Genomic DNA, 21,518 nt, shown 5'->3' on the forward strand with positions numbered 1-21,518 from the left:
CCCAACATCCAGGCAGTTCTCCTGCCCAAGAAGACCGAGAAGAAGACATAAATCCTGCAATTCGGCTGCTCTCAACTTCCACCACAAAAAAAACGCCCTTTTTAGGGCGACTAAATCCACTCATAAAGAGTTAATAAAAATCTTAAAATTGTTTTCATTTATTACAAAGAATTTTCTAATGACTTGCAATTTAAGGGATTAACAAATTTAAATTGTTTCGTTGACTTGCAATATTTTTTCGGTAATCCTACGCCATTAAGAGTCATAAAGCAATTAAAAGGACTTAAATATTTCGAACCGTTTTTAATTTTGAGAATTGCCTCTTTACCTGGAAACTGAAACTAATTTGTAAATTAGATAAAGTTAATAAAAATCTTAAATTGATTTCTTTTGTCACAAAAAGAATCCCAAATGCAGAAGAGCGTTTTATAGTTTCAGGCATTAACGAATTTTAATTGATTTTCTTTATTGCATTTTTTCGTTATGGTGTCTACACATTGTTAGCAGTTTTCATAAAAAAATGCTCTTTTGAAGGAAATCGTCTGCACTGTTGCAGGTAGAAATGTCAACATTTTGTCAAAAATGCGATTATTGACGAAAATTGCTCCCAATGTGTAGAGGCCTTTAATCTTATGCTATTAAAAGTAATAAAAACAAAAACACTTAAAAAGACATTTAAACTAAAGTTAATCAAATCAATTCTAATTTGGAAATTGCCCTTTTTACCTGGAAATTCAAACTAATTTGTGAAAGAATGCATAGGTGATTTTAGGGCTAACAGAAATTTGCGTATCTTAAGTAAAAATAAAATAGTTTTACCTCAACGCAGACAACTGAACCTGAAGATAAAATTTAAATTTAAAGTTTAAAAATCACTTGAGTTTTTTTTTTACTTAAATGAGCTTAAATAATGATTTTTTTTTTGGGAAAATGGATTTTACATTATGGATACTAAACCATTTGCAGCATTTAGTTGTTTTTAAGATTCTCAGAATTGTTAACTAATTAAAAAGTTCTTTTGTTAAGGAAATTATTTAATTAAAAAAAACCTGTGTACTGATTCACGATTCTACACAACCAAAAGTATTTACAGATGAAATCATAACTCACCTAAACGAATTTTTATTGGACGATCTCCTTTTCTTCGGTTAAATCAGGATCAGTAACATTATTTTTTTTTACTATTTACATCAAAGTTTAAAAAGCAATAAAGATATGACGATAATTATTTTGTGCTTAAAATTGGTCTAAATTTAATGAACTATACACAATATATTTCACTTAAATTTTTGCATTTCTTTTTGAGCGTCAGTCAGAGCAGAGCATTAATCCTTTTCAAGATAATTAATATTTTTTCGTTCGCTAGGGTAAAGTTTGAAAAAACAAAAACTTAAGACGGAATTTATTAAAAAAAAAAAATACCATTTCAGAAATATTTTAAATTTTTTATAATTTTTATTAAAAATCTCAAGTTTAAAAATAAAACTAACATAAAAAACAGTAGGGTCGAAAAAAACCTATTTGGCAGAGATAACTAATTGGCAATATGACGTTTTTTCACTAATTTTTTTGCCTTTTCTTGTAAGGAAAGGTGTTCAAATTTTATATTCCAAATGGAATAAAAAACGGTCCAATAGGTTTGAACACGACTTCTTAGTGCCAATGACTTCTTAGGTGCTCCTTGAACCTTATTTAATGAGTTTATTAAGCTAATAATCTCTAGAATCAGCCCGAACCTATTTAGCCCTAACGCTTCAGGAATCTGAAATTTCCAAGAACTTCCAACAAATTTAAATCAAGTTAATATTTTCGAGTAATTAAATTTGTTTTGTTTTTAAAAAACATTCAAGATTTGCTAAACTCTTTATATAGATGATTGATAGCCCTAAAAAGGGCTGTTTGTCTGAGGTTTTTCCCAATGTGGGAAGAGATGCGATAAGAGATTTGAAGAAAGTTACTTCTTCTTGGCTGCTGTCTTCTTTGGCGCAGCTTTCTTCGGTGATCCAGTCTTCTTCGGCTTGGGAACCTTTGGCTTTGTTCCTGCCGACTTTGAAGATGCCTTCGTGGACTTTTGCTTGGGAGCAGACTTCTTCGCTGCTGCTTTCTTTGGTGCAGCTGCCTTCTTCTTCTCTCCACTTGGCTTCTTCGCTGCGACTGCCTTCTTGGCTGCAGCTGTTGCCTTCTTCTTGGGCGATGCAGCCTTCTTCACTTTCTTCTCTCCAGAAGCTTTCTTCACACGGGGCTTCTTTGCCACTGCCTTCTCGCCCTTTGCAGATCCAGCCAATTTGAATGAGCCAGAGGCTCCCTTTCCTTTCGTCTGGACCAGAGCTCCACTTGTCACGGCGGATTTCAGGTAGCGTCTGATGAATGGGGCCAATTTCTCAGCATCAACCTTGTAATTGGCTGCCACAAACTTCTTGATGGCCTGCAGGGATGATCCACCACGCTCCTTCAGATCCTTAATGGCTTTGTTGACCATTTCAGAAGTCTTTGGGTGCGTTGGCTTCACTCGAGGCTTCTTGGCGGCGGCACTTTTGGGGGCCTTGGCCTTCTTCCCGGATGGGGATACTGCTGGGGCTACTTCCACGGATGTCTCTTCTGCCATTCTTTACGATTTCTGGGTAGATATCTCAAGAAAATTACCAGAAAACACAACATTTTACCTTACTTGAAAAGGGAGCTCATTTATTGGAACCGGAATTTTGCTTTGATCTTCACTCAATTTTTCCATCCATTTGCAAGACTTTCAAAAAAAACTTAATTAATTCATCAATTAAGTTACTCCTGGCTAGTAGATTCGAAAGACTGAATGTCTATTAAACATAATTAAAAGATACATCTTTTTTATTGTCCTATTATTCAAAATAATCACAAATTTGCTACAACAAAGTCGAAGATAAATATTGGCGAAAAGTGATAACACTTGAATTTTATATTTATTTTATGCTGTGGAGAATTACCTATAAATATATTGTGGTGTTATAAATATGTCAGGGACTGTGTGCTTCTTGGGCTTTCTTCTACCGTCTGTGATATTCAAATACCTGTGGTAAACAATAATTTCTCTGTGATAGGATTCTGTGATATTTAATACCCTCTTCTTCCTGCCCAGTTTACCTGAAAATATATATTCCTTTAGTAAATGTCTTCAACAGAGATCCGGAACGTAGGCGGCTGGCTTTTCCAGAAGGCGTTTCCTCGATGACCGCCAAATGCCAACAGACAGAAATGCAGACATTTCAGATGATTTTTCTGTAGATTGAAGCCACACGAAATACACTCAGCAAGAGCAGTCGATTGACTATGCAGAATTCGACACTAACTCCCGGTATTTATGCATTTAGTTGCCTGAAAAGAGTGAAGCCACAACTATCGCACACTATCTCACTCTCCCCTCTATTCAAGGTCTTTCCTATTGGAATGAGCAACTGTTCAATGGTGTGCGTGAGCAGCTGATCGGAACCGTTTCGGGCTACGAAGTCCATAAATACCGGGGTGACTCCCAGCGACTTTTTAGTATCGAAAGTTACTTGACTGACGAAACTTTGCTGAAAATGGCCCCGAAGACTAGTGGAAAGGCTGCCAAGAAGGCTGGAAAGGCCCAGAAGAACATCTCGAAGACGGACAAGAAGAAGAAGCGCAAGAGGAAGGAGAGCTATGCCATCTACATCTACAAAGTGCTGAAGCAGGTCCATCCTGATACTGGCATCAGCAGCAAAGCCATGAGCATCATGAACAGCTTCGTGAATGACATCTTCGAGCGCATTGCTGCAGAGGCTTCTCGTCTGGCCCATTACAACAAGCGCTCGACCATCACGAGTCGCGAGATCCAGACTGCCGTGCGTCTCCTGCTGCCCGGAGAGTTGGCCAAGCACGCCGTGAGTGAAGGCACCAAAGCCGTCACTAAGTACACCAGCTCCAAGTAAATCCGACGCCTGTCCATGGATCATTCTCCAAAACCCACAAAATGGCCCTTTTGAGGGCCCACAAATGCATTTCATAAAGAGTTTTTGATCATTCTTCAATGACTGGAAAATAAAATGATCTCTTACTTCGGTATTTACTGGAAATATTCACTTTAAAGTTTATGATACGGAGCACAACAAAATGGCGGGTTCGGTTTGAGCGTCACTAAAGTTTATGATTCTTTTTATATCCATATTTTCTTGACTTGCTTTTCAAAAACAACACGCAAAATATTGTAAAAATTTAAAATAGAAGTAAATTCTTTATTTATTGCTTTAGATGTAAAGGATGAAAATTAAAATACGGGAAATATACTTAATGTGTTGCCTCCAATTTGCAAAGAAACATTTAGCATTTTAGTTATTTGTATATTCGTGTGATAAATTGAGTAGTGGAAATTTGGAACACTGATTTATTTGGTTTATAAAATATTTTAAAAGCATGTTTTTCAATTTATTGTTTATTTTCTTGTTTATTTTTGTTTTGCAAATAAAATGGTCATTTTTATTGCTTTGAAAATTGACCTGAATTCGAAAGGATTTGTTTTATTGAACAAAAGCAATTAAGAAATTTTAAGACTTTCGATTTCAAATGCCTTTATTCGTCTATGATCTTATTTCTAACAAAAGATGAATGTTTTATTGCTATATTAGGTACATTACAGGAACCTTTAGTGCACGTATTTTTGATGTGACATGCTATTAGCTAAGTATTTACTATGACGGTTTTTATTGAGTCTTGGGACTTTAGTTTTCACAGGAAAATTTTGTAAAACCTGCATTTCTTCTTGGATTTTTTGTACTTTAACTTAACTACCTTAACTAACTTTAAGACTTTCGGATAAACTCTTTAAATATTGTATTGTGGCCCTAAAAAGGGCCGTTTTTGTTGATTGAGATGAAGATTTGAGGGATTTAACCACCAAAACCGTACAAAGTGCGACCTTGGCGTTTGAGGGCATAGACGACGTCCATGGCAGTGACTGTCTTCCTCTTGGCGTGTTCGGTGTAAGTCACGGCATCACGGATCACGTTCTCAAGGAAAACTTTGAGGACACCACGGGTCTCCTCGTAGATCAGCCCAGAGATACGCTTCACGCCGCCACGACGAGCCAGACGACGGATGGCTGGCTTAGTGATGCCCTGGATGTTATCACGCAACACCTTCCTGTGCCTCTTGGCGCCTCCTTTACCGAGTCCCTTGCCTCCTTTACCGCGACCAGTCATTTTCACTTATTGTTGCTTGTATTCCGAACGATAGTCGAGAACAAACTACTGAATTCTGCAGCTTGGGGCCCGTCTTTTGTTAACTAAACCACGCCCCTTCTCAAAAAACTTATCAAATATTTAAGGAATTAATCAAAATTTTTAAGCTTTATGGCAATACATTAAAAACCTAAAAGCAAGTCTCTTGAAAAAATTAAAATAATTAATAAAATTATAATTTTATGTGTTGTTTCCCTCGTGTACTGCAGAAAGGCGATTACATAAAAGGCCTGAAAACGGTCTGCGAACGCATAGTTTGTCTGAACTATTCAAAGCGTAAAGATCGTAAGTAGTTTTTGAAGGAAGAAACAGCAATGGCCCGTACGAAGCAGACTGCCCGTAAGTCAACCGGAGGAAAGGCTCCTCGCAAGCAGCTGGCCACCAAGGCTGCTCGCAAGAGTGCCCCAGCAACTGGCGGAGTCAAGAAGCCCCATCGCTACCGCCCAGGAACAGTGGCTCTCCGTGAGATCCGTCGCTACCAGAAGAGCACAGAATTGCTCATCCGCAAGTTGCCCTTCCAGCGTCTTGTGCGTGAGATCGCTCAGGATTTCAAGACCGATCTGAGGTTCCAGAGCTCCGCCGTGATGGCTCTCCAGGAGGCCAGTGAGGCCTACCTCGTGGGTTTGTTTGAGGACACCAATCTGTGCGCCATCCACGCCAAGCGTGTCACTATCATGCCCAAGGACATTCAGCTGGCTCGTCGTATTCGTGGAGAACGTGCTTAAATGGCTTAAAAAAATCTTTTACCCCAAAAAACGGCCCTTTTCAGGGCCACAATTCAATATTTAAAGAGTTTACCACAGTCTTTAAAAACCTTTTTTCTTAATTGCTTTTGTTCAATAAAAGAAACCCTTTCGAACCCAAATTCAGGGAAATTAAGAATGCAATAAAATGACTGCTGCTTTTGTTTTTATTTGTTTTGCTAAATTGAAAGGATAAAACATTACAAAGTATATAATAAAACCATTAAAATATTCTTGAAATTACGGTTTCTTAAATTCAGCACGATTTTCTAAGAAAGACATTAATGTAGCACATTTTATTGTTTTTTCTTCTAAAATGTTATTTAGGGGAAATGCTTCTAATTTTGTCCAGTTTCTTATTTTGGACACTTTGAGGATAACATTGGACACTAAAAATAAATTGATTAAAATGATGGATTTTTATTCCAATATTTGATGAATAATGAATTATATCTAAATATTTGTTCCTTTTGGAATATTTTAACACTAAATACGTTAAAATTTGAATATGATTTGAGTTGAAATTGCTTTGTTGAAAATTCAGTGTGAGCAATTGCTTACGAGAAATATGACAGAACTTCGTGGCTTACTTCAGTCTTATTTAGATTTGGTGAAGTACTAACAAAGTTTGTTCGCTGTTTTTGAGTGATATTATTGAATATTCATTGAATATTGTGTTGATTCACGTTACTGATGATTTGTACATTTGACCTGAAGTGAGATTTGCCTTGTGAATTATATTTTTCGTGTGAAAAATGGAAAATTTTTTAAGACATTCACCAGTGAGGTGATGGCTCTTATTTTGGACAGGTGTTTTTCTCACGAAATTTCGTGAAGTTTTAGCTTTTGTGATGACTAGGTTGGACAAATGCCTGGAGAAATGAAGGAGCATCATCTCTACGAAAGAGATGCAGTGAGAAATGCCTTGAAAGGCTCCCGGAAAGGGCAGGGAATGAGCGAATCCGCACGTACTTGGAGTACCGAAGTCAACTCACTTTAATGAATGATATGGAAAGTTTCTGGGCTTCTTGTGACATTCCACGTTTCCCTTACATGACCAGGAAGAGGACTTGGTAAGATTGGTTCATAAAATGAAGAACAATGGGCATCCTGTTGAGGCGGATTATCTGTCCAAATTTACAGACAAGTTGTAAAAATTAATAACCAAGTTGTCCAAAATAAGAGTCAAATTCACCTCTACATATCAATTCATTTTTAAACGTATTAAAACTAATTTTAGTAAAAATGAGATGATAAATAGCTTGCCAAGTTTCTAAACAATCCTTCTGAAAAGAGAGTAACAAGAAAAGTCAATTAGTATTGAAAATATGGCACTTCAAACTTAGGATATCGATGCTTATATGCAGACTGTCCAAAATTATAAGCACTTCCCCTATAATTTTTAATTTCGTAAACAATTTATCACACGACGAGTAAATAAAATTAACGTTAAATATATTTTCGGTAATTTATTCTTATTTATATAAGGCACTAAATTCTCCTAAATATAATAATATAATGAATTTATCTGAATTTCCGCAATATTTTGCGTATTCTTTGAAAAGACGAGAAAGCCTGGAAAGAACATCACAAAGCTTAGTGATAAAATTGAAAATGACGCTATCAAGCCGTCATTTTGTTGTTCCGTATCCTTCCGTCCGCTAAACTAATCATTTTATTTTCCAGTCATTGAAGAATGATCAAAAACTCTTTATGAAATGCATTTGTGGGCCCTCAAAAGGGCCATTTTGTCGGTTTTGGAGAATGATCCGTGGACAGGCGTCGGATTTACTTGGAGCTGGTGTATTTGGTGACGGCTTTGGTGCCTTCACTCACGGCGTGCTTGGCCAACTCTCCGGGCAGCAGGAGACGCACGGCAGTCTGGATCTCGCGACTCGTGATGGTCGAGCGCTTGTTGTAATGGGCCAGACGAGAAGCCTCTGCAGCAATGCGCTCGAAGATGTCATTCACGAAGCTGTTCATGATGCTCATGGCTTTGCTGCTGATGCCAGTGTCAGGATGGACCTGCTTCAGCACTTTGTAGATGTAGATGGCATAGCTCTCCTTCCTCTTGCGCTTCTTCTTCTTGTCCGTCTTCGAGATGTTCTTCTGGGCCTTTCCAGCCTTCTTGGCAGCCTTTCCACTAGTCTTCGGGGCCATTTTCAGCAAAGTTTCGTCAGTCAAGTAACTTTCGATACTAAAAAGTCGCTGGGAGTCACCCCGGTATTTATGGACTTCGTAGCCCGAAACGATTCACACAATGTGACTCACACAATTGAACATCTGCTCATTCCTATAGGAAAGACCTTGAATGGAAGGGGAAATGAGATAGTGTGCGATAGTTGTGGCTTCACTCATTTCAGGCAACTAAACGCATAAATACCGGGAGTTAGTGTCGAATTCTGCATAGTCAATCGACTGCTCTTGCTGAGTGTATTTCGTGTGGCTTCAATCTACAGAAAAATCATCTGAAATGTCTGGACGCGGAAAGGGAGGAAAAGTGAAGGGAAAGGCGAAGACTCGCTCCAATCGTGCTGGGCTCCAATTCCCCGTGGGACGTATCCATCGTCTCCTGCGCAAGGGAAATTACGCTGAGAGAGTCGGTGCTGGAGCTCCGGTTTACCTGGCTGCCGTCATGGAGTATCTGGCTGCTGAAGTTCTTGAGTTGGCCGGCAATGCTGCCCGTGACAACAAGAAGACCAGGATCATTCCGCGTCATCTTCAGTTGGCCATCCGCAATGACGAGGAATTGAACAAATTGCTGTCCGGAGTCACAATTGCCCAAGGCGGTGTTCTGCCCAACATCCAGGCAGTTCTCCTGCCCAAGAAGACCGAGAAGAAGACATAAATCCTGCAATTCGTCTGCTCTCAACTTCCACAAAAAAACGCCCTTTTTAGGGCGACTAAATCCATTCATAAAGAGTTAATAAAAATCTTAAAAATGTTTTCATTTATTACAAAGAATTTTCTAATGACTTGCAATTTAAGGGATTAACGAATTTTAATTGTTTCGTTGGATTGCAATAATTTTTGCGGTAATCCTTTAAGAGTCATAAAACACTTAAAATGGACTTAAGTATTATGAGACGTTTCTAATTTGGGAGTTGCCCTTTTTACCTGGAAATGGAAACTGATTTGTAGAAGAATGCATAGGTGCATTTAGGGTCTTGTAGAAATTTCATTATCTTGACTAAAAACTAATAAAATAATTTTACCTAAGCAACTGTCTTGAAGTCTAGATAAAATGCTTTAAAAAAAAGTAATAGAAAAGTTATTATTAATTGGATAGGCCGAAGGTTATTAAGGTTGTTAAAAGATTTCTTTCTTTTAAAAAACTCTTAGTCTCTAAGTTCAAATATTTAATATTTTATTGATGATTCTTTTTTGTAAAATTAACTTTTAAGAAGTTCTTGTAAAAAGAATAATAATAATTACATTACTTAAACGATTTAAGCATTTGCTTCGTTTTGTGGTTCACAAGTTTTATAATACTAAAAAAATTGAAACTCAATTTGTTCGCGAAATTAAAAAAAAACATGTTTATTTACATTAATTAATGATTTTCAGTAATATTAAAAAAAAAGTATTTGCAGATAGAAGAGAAAATGTTTACCAAAATCCATCGTTTCTTCACATAAAACTTCCTATTCGATATGAAGTAAATTATGTGTAAAAATATGTTTATCTGAATATATTTTAAAAATTAACAATCTTTTGATAATTTTTTTTGTTTTAAGTTTAAATACTAAACCAAAGTAATTCACAAATCACTAAAAAGTAAATTTTTCACAAAAATACAACATAAAATCATTTAAAATGTTTCTCTCAAATAACGGATTGGAAATCTACGCAGCAAGTTCCAATCTGTTCCAATTTGCAACACTTAAAAAACAATTCCAATAGCCTTCCAATTTGTTATTAATTTGATTATGTTTCACCGGATACTACCTCTTCTTAAGTTTAATTAACAAGGAATGTAAAAATAAATATAATTTTTCATTCGTAAATGTTTAAAATATCCATGTGAATTGCTCTATTACTTTGAATTTTCAACAAATTCGATTTTTAACTTGAAAAATCAACATATTCCTCTTTATAAATTTAGCTTTTAATATTGAAAGAACATTGAAAATATATTTAAATATTTTTCAAGAATGTTACTTAAAAAAATTATTCAATTAATTGCATAAAATTAATATAAAATTCAAGTGTTATCACTTTTCGCCAATATTTATCTTCGACTTTGTTGTAGCAAATTTGTGATTATTTTGGATAATAGGACAATGAAAAAGATGTATCTTTTAAATATGTTTAATAGACATTCAGTCTTTCGAATGCACTAGCCAGGAGTAACTTAATTGATGAATTAATTAAGTTTTTTTGAAAGTCTTGCAAATGGATGGAAAAATTGAGTGCAGATCAAAGCAAAATTCCGGTTCCAATAAATGAGCTCCCTTTTCAAGTAAGGTAAAATGTGGTGTTTTCTGGTAATTTTCTTGAGATATCTACCCAGAAATCGTAAAGAATGGCAGAAGAGACATCCGTGGAAGTAGCCCCAGCAGTATCCCCATCCGGGAAGAAGGCCAAGGCCCCCAAAAGTGCCGCCGCCAAGAAGCCTCGAGTGAAGCCAACGCACCCAAAGACTTCTGAAATGGTCAACAAAGCCATTAAGGATCTGAAGGAGCGTGGTGGATCATCCCTGCAGGCCATCAAGAAGTTTGTGGCAGCCAACTACAAGGTTGATGCTGAGAAATTGGCCCCATTCATCAGACGCTACCTGAAATCCGCCGTGACAAGTGGAGCTCTGGTCCAGACGAAAGGAAAGGGAGCCTCTGGCTCATTCAAATTGGCTGGATCTGCAAAGGGCGAGAAGGCAGTGGCAAAGAAGCCCCGTGTGAAGAAAGCTTCTGGAGAGAAGAAAGTGAAGAAGGCTGCATCGCCCAAGAAGAAGGCAACAGCTGCAGCCAAGAAGGCAGTCGCAGCGAAGAAGCCAAGTGGAGAGAAGAAGAAGGCAGTTGCACCAAAGAAAGCAGCAGCGAAGAAGTCTGCTCCCAAGCAAAAGTCCACGAAGGCATCTTCAAAGTCGGCAGGAACAAAGCCAAAGGTTCCCAAGCCGAAGAAGACTGGATCACCGAAGAAAGCTGCGCCAAAGAAGACAGCAGCCAAGAAGAAGTAACTTTCTTCAAATCTCTTTTCGCATCTCTTCCCACATTGGGAAAAACCTCAGACAAACAGCCCTTTTTAGGGCTATCAATCATCTATATAAAGAGTTTAGCAAATCTTGAATGTTTTTTAAAAACAAAACAAATTTAATTACTCGAAAATATTAACTTGATTTAAATTAAATTTGTTGGAAATTCTTGGAAATTTCAGATTACTGAAGCGTTAGGGCCGATATAGGTTCGGGCTGATTCTAGAGATTATTGGTTTAATAAACTCATTAAATAAGGTTCAAGAAGCACCTATTGGCATTGGTACTAAGAAATCGTGTTCAAACCTATTGGACCCTTTTTTTATTCCATTTGAAATATCAGATTTGAACACATTTCCTTACAAGAAAAGGCAAATAATTAGTGAAAAAACGTCAATTACCAATTAGTTATCTCTGCCAAATAGGGCAAATAGGTGTTTTTTCGACCCTACTGTTTTTTATGTTAGTTTTATTTTTAAACTTGATATTTTTAATAAAAATTATTGAAAAATTTAAAATATTTCCGAAATGGGAAATTTTTTTTTAATAAATTCTGCCTTAAGTTTTTGTCTTTTCAAACTTTAACCCACCGAACGAAAAATATTAATTGTCACTTTAAAATATCTTGAAAAGGATTAATGCTCTGCTCTGACTGACGCTCAAAAAGAAATGCAAAAATTAAGTGAAATATATTGTGTATAGTTCATTAAATTTAGATCAATTTTAAGCACAAAATAATTATCATCATTATCCTTATTGCTTTTTAAACTTTGAAGTCAATAGTAAAAAAAAAATAATGTTACTGATCCTGGTCTAACCGAAGAAAAGGAGATCGTCCAATAAAGATTCGTTTAGGTGAGTTATTTCATCTGTAAATACTTTTGATAGTGTAGGATCCTGAATCAGTTACACAGGATTTTTTTTTCATTAAATAATTTCCTTAACAAAAGAACTTTTTAATTAGTTAACAATTCTGAGAATCCTAAAAAAAAACTAAATGCTGCAAATGGTTTAATATCCATAATGTAAAATCTATTTTCCCAAAAATAAATCATTAATTAAGCTCAATTACAGTAGGCTCTCACTCAATCGGTTCTTTTTCAATCGGGCGACAAATTTTGTTGACAATTTTCACGTTTAATTATGAAGCTAATTCGCTCAAATTCGCTGTAGTTCTTTCTATTTTATCGTGATCCTTTATAATTGAGCATTTTTTGTGGAATTTACAAAGGCTTTGACGCTCAATTCTATCGCTAAACCGGATGACATTTTGCCCCATATTCCCGATTGAGAGAGAGTCTACTGTAAGTTAAAAAAACACCTCAAGTGATTTTTACTTATAAGTTAATTTTGTCTTCAGGTTCAGTTGTCTGCGCTGAGGTAAAACTATTTTATTTTTACTTAAGATATGTAAATTTCTGTTAGCCCTAAAATCACCTATGCATTCTTTCACAAATTAGTTTGAATTTCCAGGTAAAAAGGGCAATTTCCAAATTAGAATTGGGTTGATTAACTTTAGTTTAAATGTCTTTTTAAGTGTTTTTGTTTTTAAGACTTTTAATAGATAAGATTAACGAAAAAATGCAATAAAGAAAATCAATTAAAATTCGTTAATGCCTGAAATTATAAAACGCTTTTCTGCATTGGGATTCTTTTTGTAACAAAAGAAATCAATTTAAGATTTCTATTAATTCTTTATCTAATCTACAAATTAGTTTAAGTTTCTAGGTAAAGAGGCAATTCTCAAAAATAAAATCGGTTCGAAATATTCAAGTCCTTTTAAGTGCTTTATGACTCTTAATGGCGTAGGATTAACGAAAAAATATTGCAAACCAACGAAACAATTAAAATTCGTTAATCCCTTTAATTATTGCAAGTCATTAGAAAATTCTTTGTAATAAATGAAAACATTTTTAAGATTTTTATTAACTCTTTATGAGTGGATTTAGTCGCCCTAAAAAGGGCGTTTTTTTTGTGGTGGAAGTTGAGAGCAGCCGAATTGCAGGATTTATGTCTTCTTCTCGGTCTTCTTGGGCAGGAGAACTGCCTGGATGTTGGGCAGAACACCGCCTTGGGCAATTGTGACTCCGGACAGCAATTTGTTCAATTCCTCGTCATTGCGGATGGCCAACTGAAGATGACGCGGAATGATCCTGGTCTTCTTGTTGTCACGGGCAGCATTGCCGGCCAACTCAAGAACTTCAGCAGCCAGATACTCCATGACGGCAGCCAGGTAAACCGGAGCTCCAGCACCGACTCTCTCAGCGTAATTTCCCTTGCGCAGGAGACGATGGATACGTCCCACGGGGAATTGGAGCCCAGCACGATTGGAGCGAGTCTTCGCCTTTCCCTTCACTTTTCCTCCCTTTCCGCGTCCAGACATTTCAGATGATTTTTCTGTAGATTGAAGCCACACGAAATACACTCAGCAAGAGCAGTCGATTGACTATCCAGAATCCAACACTAACTCCCGGTATTTATGCGTTTAGTTGCCTGAAATGAGTGAAGCCACAACTATCGCACACTATCTCATTTCCCCTTCCATTCAAGGTCTTTCCTATAGGAATGAGCAGATGTTCAATTGTGTGAGTCACATTGTGTGAATCGTTTCGGGCTACGAAGTCCATAAATACCGGGGTGACTCCCAGCGACTTTTTAGTATCGAAAGTTACTTGACTGACGAAACTTTGCTGAAAATGGCCCCGAAGACTAGTGGAAAGGCTGCCAAGAAGGCTGGAAAGGCCCAGAAGAACATCTCGAAGACGGACAAGAAGAAGAAGCGCAAGAGGAAGGAGAGCTATGCCATCTACATCTACAAAGTGCTGAAGCAGGTCCATCCTGACACTGGTATCAGCAGCAAAGCCATGAGCATCATGAACAGCTTCGTGAATGACATCTTCGAGCGCATTGCTGCAGAGGCTTCTCGTCTGGCCCATTACAACAAGCGCTCGACCATCACGAGTCGCGAGATCCAGACTGCCGTGCGTCTCCTGCTGCCCGGAGAGTTGGCCAAGCACGCCGTGAGTGAAGGCACCAAAGCCGTCACTAAGTACACCAGCTCCAAGTAAATCCGACGCCTGTCCACGGATCATTCTCCAAAACCGACAAAATGGCCCTTTTGAGGGCCCACAAATGCATTTCATAAAGAGTTTTTGATCATTCTTCAATGACTGGAAAATAAAATGATCTCTTACTTCGGTATTTACTGGAAATATTCACTTTAAAAAGTCTGAAATACGCAGCACAACAAAATGGCGGGTTGAGTTTGAGCGTCACTGAAAAGTTTATGATTCTTTTTATATCCATATTTTCTTGACTTGCTTTTCACAAAAAAAAAGCACGCAAAATGTAAAAATTTAAAATAGAAGTAAATTCTTTATTTATTGCTTTAGATGTAAAGGATGAAGATTAAATTACGGGAAATATACTTAACGTATTGCCTCCAATTTGCAAAGAAACATTTAGCATTTTAGTTATTTGTATATTCGTGTGATAAATTTAGAACACTAATTGTATTTGGTTTATAAAATATTTTAAAAGCATGTTTTTAAAGAATTTGATTGTTTATTATTTTTGTTTATTTTTTTTTGTTTTGCAAACAAAATGGTCATTTTTATTCCTTTGAAAATTGACCTGAATTTGGGTTTGAAACAATTTGTTTTATTGAACAAAAGCAATTAAGAAATTTTAAGACTTTTTTTTTAGAGTTCATGATCTTATTTCTAACGAAAGATTGATGTTTTCTTATTGCTATATGCTAGGTACATTATAGGAAACTATAGCGCATTTTTGATGTGATATGCTATTATCTAAGTATTTACTATGACGGTTTTTATTGAGTCTTGGGATTTTAGTTTTCACAGGAAAATTTTGTAAAATCTGCATTTCTTGGATTTTTTGTACTCAAATCTAACTTAACTTTAAAAGACTTTCGGGTAAACTCTTTAAATATTGTATTGTGGCCCTAAAAAGGGCCGTTTTTGTTGATTGAGATGAAGATTTGAGGGATTTAACCACCAAAACCGTACAAAGTGCGACCTTGGCGTTTGAGGGCATAGACGACGTCCATGGCAGTGACTGTCTTCCTCTTGGCGTGTTCGGTGTAAGTCACGGCATCACGGATCACGTTCTCAAGGAAAACTTTGAGGACACCACGGGTCTCCTCGTAGATCAGCCCAGAGATACGCTTCACGCCGCCACGACGAGCCAGACGACGGATGGCTGGCTTAGTGATGCCCTGGATGTTATCACGCAACACCTTCCTGTGCCTCTTGGCGCCTCCTTTACCGAGTCCCTTGCCTCCTTTACCGCGACCAGTCATTTTCACTTATTGTTGCTTGTATTCCGAACGATAGTCAAGAACAAACTACTGAATTCTGCAGCTTGGGACCCGTCTTTTGTTAACTAAACCACGCCCCTTCTCAAAAAACTTATCAAATATTTAAGGAATTAATCAAAATTTTTAAGCTTTATGGCAATACATTAAAAACCTAAAAGCAAGTCTCTTGAAAAAATTAAAATAATTAATAAAATTATAATTTTATGTGTTGTTTCCCTCGTGTACTGCAGAAAGGCGATTACATAAAAGGCCTGAAAACGGTCTGCGAACGCATAGTTTGTCTGAACTATTCAAAGCGTAAACATCGTAAGTAGTTTTTGAAGGAAGAAACAGCAATGGCCCGTACGAAGCAGACTGCCCGTAAGTCAACCGGAGGAAAGGCTCCTCGCAAGCAGCTGGCCACCAAGGCTGCTCGCAAGAGTGCCCCAGCAACTGGCGGAGTCAAGAAGCCCCATCGCTACCGCCCAGGAACAGTGGCTCTCCGTGAGATCCGTCGCTACCAGAAGAGCACAGAATTGCTCATCCGCAAGTTGCCCTTCCAGCGTCTTGTGCGTGAGATCGCTCAGGATTTCAAGACCGATCTGAGGTTCCAGAGCTCCGCCGTGATGGCTCTCCAGGAGGCCAGTGAGGCCTACCTCGTGGGTTTGTTTGAGGACACCAATCTGTGCGCCATTCACGCCAAGCGTGTCACTATCATGCCCAAGGACATTCAGCTGGCTCGTCGTATTCGCGGAGAACGTGCTTAAATGGCTTAAAAAATTCTTTTACCCCAAAAAACGGCCCTTTTCAGGGCCACAATTCAGTGCATTGAGAGTTTAACATGAAATCTTCTCTATGGAAAACCTGAAAATGTTTGATTTAATGCTAATTTTAGGAAAAGAAAGCATACACTTTGCAGTATGCTCGTTTGAGGAGCGTTAGGATTAACAGTGGAAAGTTCCAACTGATGCTATGACAATTCCGATGGAGCGCTGTGGAAAATATTTTTAGGGCCTTAGAACACAAACGGTTTTTACTTTTAATAAATTACTTCAAATTATTATTTAGTTCGTGTGAATATTAATAAAGGCTCTAGCTCTAGTCTGGAAAAACCTGAATTAATCTGGGCTGGACTTATTACTTTTTTTGCGTCGTCTTTTGTAAAGTTACTTTGAAAAGGATAGAGGAAACGGGGCATCTTTGAAATTAGGATTTTTCACCTATTTTTAAATAAAATTGTTCCTTATCGTGCCCAAACAGATTGAGAAGCTAAATTGCATTATGATATGGATCAGTTCCACTTAAACATAGGAGAAAATCCCAATTTCAAAGGTGCCCCACTTTCAAAGGTATCCAACTTCCTCCTAGCATTAATTTCTTTTCTTTCGTGACTTTATGGTTCTTTTCAGTCATCCAGGCTTTCTGTCTTCGGCAGAGGATCGCTGCTGAGATTCTTGTCAAATTTCCCGACAAGAGGACTTCTGCTGACTGCTCTTCTAAGCCCAGAAATTACCGTTCTAGATTTCAGAACCCAATTAATGATTACCCAATTAAATAAACCCAATTAATTGACTTTAAAAAATATCCGTTTTTGCCTCTGAAATGGAAAAAATCACATTTTTGATGTCCTTTGCACTCGAAGAAATTAATTTCGAAGAAAGAATTTAAAGTTTTGTTCTAAAGAATTTCTTTAATTCTTAGTTCCTCTGAAGTGACCGTTACTTATTCAACGTGTTTGAAAATCAATGTCGATTAATTGAACGACACTTCCCCGCTCGGTGCGCCATCTGATTTTTTTTCAGTAAATCTAGTTTGCCGCCTTAAACAGAAAAGTTTTAATCTGAACTCCGCAAGTTTCTTTCTTTTTTCGCGATTTCCCGCGAGTTTTCTTTGTTTTGTGAAGTGGAATTTGTGATTAGGGATTACTGGGAATCTCACTAATATCAGGTGATCAGGAGTCAGGTGATTTATCTACATAAAGAGAAGGAAAGTGGTGGAAAAAGTGATAATTTGGAAGAGAGGGTGAAAGAGTGTCATTGTGAAAAGATTTGCTGGTTTTTCCGGGAAATTCTGCAGGGGATGGGCTTATGGGAAGCTCTTGAAAGGAGAAGCACCTCAAATTTTGTTATTACTTGTTGCTAGAATGGTTTTTTAAAGGAGAACGGGGCTTTTTGGCGGGTAAAGAAGTTCTTCTAAAAGTAGGGTTAGGGAATAATTGGGAGATTTGGAAGGGAAAAAATGGTGACCATGCCTCCTCCTGTGTTCTCCGGAAGTCAGGTGCAATGAGAGACAATAAGGAATAATTAGAATAATGTGAAATGAGTGTCTCTGAAGCTGGATCCCCTTTAAGAGAAACATCAGGAACAACAAGAGTTGCTGGTGGGAATGATCCAGTACCTCCAGGGAGGATCTCCAGAAGGCCTGGTGAGAGATTCCGCTTAGTTCTGATTTCAAATGTTACTTCTGTTACCTCTTGGAGGAGACTTGATTATTTTCTGGATCACTTTTCCGGGAATTTATGATCCTTTTCTCTTTCCAGACTCCAGTTGCCAGGAGCAGATGATCATCCAGGCCCCAGGTAAGTGGAAATTATTTGATTTAAATCTCCTGATAAAGAAGGAAAGTGAGGAAAGTGCCTTCAATCTGAAAATATTTTGGCGGACTTTTACTGTTGAAGGATTGATACGGATTAAAATCCTGATAGTCCTTCTTGCGTTCATATGGCTGTATCTCGTGGAGACTGGCAGAATTCCATTTTATCCAGGAATATTCATAAAACATTCCTAAAAATCAGCACCCCATCTGAATTAGACTAGAACAATTTCCCTGAGACTTCGTTTGGGCGGGAGATTTATCCCTTTCGTCCTTTCCTTCAAGATTTCTACAGCAATTCATACTCACAAAAAAACTTTTTTTTTTAAAGTAAAGAAGCCAAACTTTCAATAATTTAAGAACAATAAAATCGATGATCTTTTTATCCAAAGGAAAAATAGAGAAAATAATTATTCGGAATATTTAGTTTGAATATAACTTTAAGAATCTCAAACACCAAGCCAGTAGCATAAGGCACAAAATTAGAAAAAAACGCTAAAATGAGGTGTAGTTGCGAGTATTTTCAGTTTTGAAACTTCTTAAATAAATTTAAATAATTTTTATAAATTTTTAATACACTAACATAAAGGCAAATAAATTTTTCATTCTTTTTTGGTTTATTTGAGGAGATTAATAAACTTACTTAAAAGTATCTGTATACAAAATGGTATGAGAAATTTAGTTAGTTGCTGTTATACCAAACTATTAATTTTTAACCCTTTAAGAACGAAAAGGTTAAAAATGGGGTGTCAAAAAAATTGATTTGTAACCTTTTAGATCAGATCGTAATTTTAAATGGGCGTAGCAAAAGAAAATATTTTGGGTCATGGATATTCCAATCGTCCTTAAAGATTTAAATGAAATCTCTTCTATTAGAATAAAATCTTAATATAAAAAATATGTAAAGGATTTTAGCAAATTTTCAAATTTTGTTTAAATAATTTGAAGGCCTAAAACGGAATAAGGATAGAGAAGAATTTGTATTAAAGTTTTTAAAGCGCAAAGCCTTGGACACACTTACGACTTAAGCTTAGAGATGGCTTAATGTAATTATAATTAAAATAATGATTAGAAGACATTTTCAACAGTTTCTTGACTAAGCCGTGCCTCAGCTTAAGCCGAGAAACGGCTTAGTGGGAAGCTGAAGGGAATTTAGTATAATAATTATTTTGATCATAATTGCGTTTGGCCGTCTCCCGGCTTAAGTCGTGAATACGTCAAGTGGGGAGTTGAGAACAATCTCAGGGCCAAAATAGGAACAGTCGTGGCGCATATGAGAACAGTCGCGACAATTTTAGCTAGGATTCCGTTATTCTTCCGTAATTTTCAATTTTAATCGAAATTTTACATTTTTTTAAACTTGCAAGTTATCGTAATTGAAATCAATGAAGAAAACCTGTTTATTCACAGCTGGAGTTTGATTTTCAAATAGTGTCTTGGATAAAAATAAAATTTCGTTGATGCCAGTCAAACACAATTTCGAAATTTCAAACAATACTGTCGTTCAAAGTTGACAAAAAGTGTGAAATACCATGCTACAAGAGGCTGTTAAAAAAGGAATTTTATGAGCCTCCGTTTCATTGTTTGGTTTTTCCTCTGACAACAAAATTATTACCGATACATTTTGACACTCGAGACACTTCAAAATTCGAACAGGAAGTATTTCAGGTACCAAGCGGACAATACGAGAAGTAAAAATCTCGTTCCTTTTTGCTTTCAAAAGCGATCTTCGAATATCTTTTCTCTTAGGCAAACTCCAGGTGTGAAAGTTTAGAATATTTCATAAAGATCATTTTACTGAAATATCAAACTAACAGAAGATTCTTTTAATAAGACAATTGATATTAAATTTCGAAAATGTGTCAGTTCTTAATTTATTGTCTGGAAAGTCAAAAGGTTCATAATATTCCCTTATTAAATTCTTCCAGGATCCTTAAGTGAATCCTTAAATAATTTCTTTGTAGAGTTTTTTTTAAATTTCAATTTGCACAACTTTTTTCACTTCCAATATTTACAAGGAATTTATTTTTGCTTGAAATATCTTTTTTATACATATATGTATAAATATTCCATGTGCTCAGATCCCTAATTTGTTTAAGAGAAAATATATTCGAAAATCGGTTTCGAAAGCGTAGGAATGCCATTTTTACTTCTCGTTTCGTCCGTGTAGTGGTTGAAGTATTTTCTTGTTCGAATTTTAAATACACAATACGATTTTGTACACTAATGGAAAGCACTTACTTAGGTGAGATACTTTTAGAGCAGAGGTGTGCAAGAACCGTTAGAAACCGAACAAATGTCAAATGAAACGTGTAAGTCAATGGTCAAAACGCTACCTGAACAAACTTATTTTGACGTTTATTCGGTTTCAACGATTCTTGCACACCTCTGTCTGTCTCAAATTCCAGCTAGGAAGACTAACTCTTTGTGCCCATAGCTTAAGGGCCTCGACAGACCTGAGGATTAGCCGAGAGACGACTTAGTGTAATTTTATGTTCGAAATAATGATTAAACTACATTTCTATAATTTTCCACTAAGTCGTCTCTCGGCTTAAGTCATAAGTGTGTCTAGGCCATAAGTTTGATTCTCCTAAAGTGTCTCGACTAAAGAGGAATAGTTTTTTTTGCACAAAATGTCAGTGATGTTTGAAGAAATCAAACTCAATTTCGAATTTTCGAAAAAAAACTACCAAGATGTCAAAGGGGTTATTCAGTGATTATAAGATTAAATATAATGGTAGGACGAAAAGTATCTTTGCTTTGTTTTTTTTACCGTGTGAAGACAGACATATGCGATGATACTCGAGGAACTTCAAAAATTGAACAGCGTCATTATACCGGAAATGGGAAGTGGAAATGTCTTAATTGTATTTCAAAACCGATCTGCGAATGCGGATCTAGAACTTTTTAGGAAATTCCGATTCTTACTTTGTTAATTCTGAGACTCTCTGTATCCAAAAAAAATTCTCAAAGGTAGCTTCTACTTCCACTTCCTAAGACTTCCATGCACTTTCAACTAGCTGTATACTATATTTTCGATTTTAACATTTACCCCTTGGATTTTGGACTAGTCTTGAAGTTGTCGGTGAATGGATTTAAATCGCTTCTAAACTGGTTGTAGACCAACTTTTAAAGTTATTTATTGATAGGTTTTAAGGGGATTATATGTATCAGTTAGAAGGGATCGTGTACCGTAATAACCTTATAAAAAGGACCAAATCTCTGTAACTTTGTAAAATGCTGTTGCTTATTAATAAAGCTTTATAATCCATGAGTATTACGGCGTTATCACACTTGCACATTAAAATTTTAATGTGATTCACATTAATTGTCGCTTGTGGGCGTCCAAATATGTTATTTGTGTCTTTGAGTCACTTAATATTTGAGGTTTTTCTATTTATTGATAAAGAAGTGGACTTGGCCTGCAAAAATAAGTTTAAATT

At 36.5% G+C, this 21,518-nt stretch overlaps 10 protein-coding genes across 10 annotated transcripts; 5 read left to right on the forward strand and 5 right to left on the reverse strand.

Moving 5' to 3' along the window:
- Nucleotides 1-1,787: 1,787 nt before the first annotated feature.
- LOC129806277 (histone H1-II-like) lies at nt 1,788-2,651 on the reverse strand. Its single transcript, XM_055854749.1, has one exon. It carries the CDS (start codon nt 2,603-2,605, stop codon nt 1,955-1,957), a length of 651 nt encoding a protein of 216 aa, XP_055710724.1. The 5' UTR covers nt 2,606-2,651; the 3' UTR covers nt 1,788-1,954.
- An 849-nt stretch (nt 2,652-3,500) lies between these two features.
- On the forward strand, nt 3,501-4,072 carry LOC129806289 (histone H2B). Its single transcript, XM_055854761.1, has one exon. It carries the CDS (start codon nt 3,555-3,557, stop codon nt 3,924-3,926), a length of 372 nt encoding a protein of 123 aa, XP_055710736.1. The 5' UTR covers nt 3,501-3,554; the 3' UTR covers nt 3,927-4,072.
- A 756-nt stretch (nt 4,073-4,828) lies between these two features.
- On the reverse strand, nt 4,829-5,226 carry LOC129806295 (histone H4). The gene has a single exon (XM_055854766.1). It carries the CDS (start codon nt 5,190-5,192, stop codon nt 4,881-4,883), a length of 312 nt encoding a protein of 103 aa, XP_055710741.1. The 5' UTR covers nt 5,193-5,226; the 3' UTR covers nt 4,829-4,880.
- Nucleotides 5,227-7,603: 2,377 nt separating this feature from the next.
- LOC129806296 (histone H2B) lies at nt 7,604-8,184 on the reverse strand. The gene has a single exon (XM_055854768.1). It carries the CDS (start codon nt 8,132-8,134, stop codon nt 7,763-7,765), a length of 372 nt encoding a protein of 123 aa, XP_055710743.1. The 5' UTR covers nt 8,135-8,184; the 3' UTR covers nt 7,604-7,762.
- Nucleotides 8,185-8,388: 204 nt separating this feature from the next.
- Nucleotides 8,389-8,877, forward strand: LOC129806285 (histone H2A). Its single transcript, XM_055854757.1, has one exon. The coding sequence runs from the start codon at nt 8,448-8,450 to the stop codon at nt 8,820-8,822; it is 375 nt and encodes a 124-aa protein (XP_055710732.1). The 5' UTR covers nt 8,389-8,447; the 3' UTR covers nt 8,823-8,877.
- A 1,568-nt stretch (nt 8,878-10,445) lies between these two features.
- Nucleotides 10,446-11,712, forward strand: LOC129806280 (histone H1-II-like). The gene has a single exon (XM_055854752.1). It carries the CDS (start codon nt 10,500-10,502, stop codon nt 11,148-11,150), a length of 651 nt encoding a protein of 216 aa, XP_055710727.1. The 5' UTR covers nt 10,446-10,499; the 3' UTR covers nt 11,151-11,712.
- Nucleotides 11,713-12,988: 1,276 nt separating this feature from the next.
- LOC129806283 (histone H2A) lies at nt 12,989-13,611 on the reverse strand. Its single transcript, XM_055854754.1, has one exon. The coding sequence runs from the start codon at nt 13,546-13,548 to the stop codon at nt 13,174-13,176; it is 375 nt and encodes a 124-aa protein (XP_055710729.1). The 5' UTR covers nt 13,549-13,611; the 3' UTR covers nt 12,989-13,173.
- Nucleotides 13,612-13,808: 197 nt separating this feature from the next.
- Nucleotides 13,809-14,338, forward strand: LOC129806297 (histone H2B). The gene has a single exon (XM_055854769.1). The coding sequence runs from the start codon at nt 13,862-13,864 to the stop codon at nt 14,231-14,233; it is 372 nt and encodes a 123-aa protein (XP_055710744.1). The 5' UTR covers nt 13,809-13,861; the 3' UTR covers nt 14,234-14,338.
- A 763-nt stretch (nt 14,339-15,101) lies between these two features.
- Nucleotides 15,102-15,520, reverse strand: LOC129806294 (histone H4). Its single transcript, XM_055854765.1, has one exon. The coding sequence runs from the start codon at nt 15,484-15,486 to the stop codon at nt 15,175-15,177; it is 312 nt and encodes a 103-aa protein (XP_055710740.1). The 5' UTR covers nt 15,487-15,520; the 3' UTR covers nt 15,102-15,174.
- Nucleotides 15,521-15,782: 262 nt separating this feature from the next.
- On the forward strand, nt 15,783-16,288 carry LOC129806298 (histone H3). The gene has a single exon (XM_055854770.1). The coding sequence runs from the start codon at nt 15,840-15,842 to the stop codon at nt 16,248-16,250; it is 411 nt and encodes a 136-aa protein (XP_055710745.1). The 5' UTR covers nt 15,783-15,839; the 3' UTR covers nt 16,251-16,288.
- The last annotated feature ends 5,230 nt before the right edge of the window (nt 16,289-21,518 follow it).

This window comes from Phlebotomus papatasi, chromosome 3 (genome assembly GCF_024763615.1).
Source record: "Phlebotomus papatasi isolate M1 chromosome 3, Ppap_2.1, whole genome shotgun sequence".
NCBI lineage: Eukaryota > Metazoa > Arthropoda > Insecta > Diptera > Psychodidae > Phlebotomus > Phlebotomus papatasi.

Bases quoted from the DNA above. Each gene is read 5' to 3' on its own strand.
- LOC129806283 (XM_055854754.1), bottom strand. From the start codon at position 13,548: ATGTCTGGACGCGGAAAGGGAGGAAAAGTGAAGGGAAAGGCGAAGACT.
- LOC129806297 (XM_055854769.1), top strand. From the start codon at position 13,862: ATGGCCCCGAAGACTAGTGGAAAGGCTGCCAAGAAGGCTGGAAAGGCC.
- LOC129806280 (XM_055854752.1), top strand. From the start codon at position 10,500: ATGGCAGAAGAGACATCCGTGGAAGTAGCCCCAGCAGTATCCCCATCC.
- LOC129806295 (XM_055854766.1), bottom strand. From the start codon at position 5,192: ATGACTGGTCGCGGTAAAGGAGGCAAGGGACTCGGTAAAGGAGGCGCC.
- LOC129806277 (XM_055854749.1), bottom strand. From the start codon at position 2,605: ATGGCAGAAGAGACATCCGTGGAAGTAGCCCCAGCAGTATCCCCATCC.
- LOC129806285 (XM_055854757.1), top strand. From the start codon at position 8,448: ATGTCTGGACGCGGAAAGGGAGGAAAAGTGAAGGGAAAGGCGAAGACT.
- LOC129806296 (XM_055854768.1), bottom strand. From the start codon at position 8,134: ATGGCCCCGAAGACTAGTGGAAAGGCTGCCAAGAAGGCTGGAAAGGCC.
- LOC129806298 (XM_055854770.1), top strand. From the start codon at position 15,840: ATGGCCCGTACGAAGCAGACTGCCCGTAAGTCAACCGGAGGAAAGGCT.
- LOC129806289 (XM_055854761.1), top strand. From the start codon at position 3,555: ATGGCCCCGAAGACTAGTGGAAAGGCTGCCAAGAAGGCTGGAAAGGCC.
- LOC129806294 (XM_055854765.1), bottom strand. From the start codon at position 15,486: ATGACTGGTCGCGGTAAAGGAGGCAAGGGACTCGGTAAAGGAGGCGCC.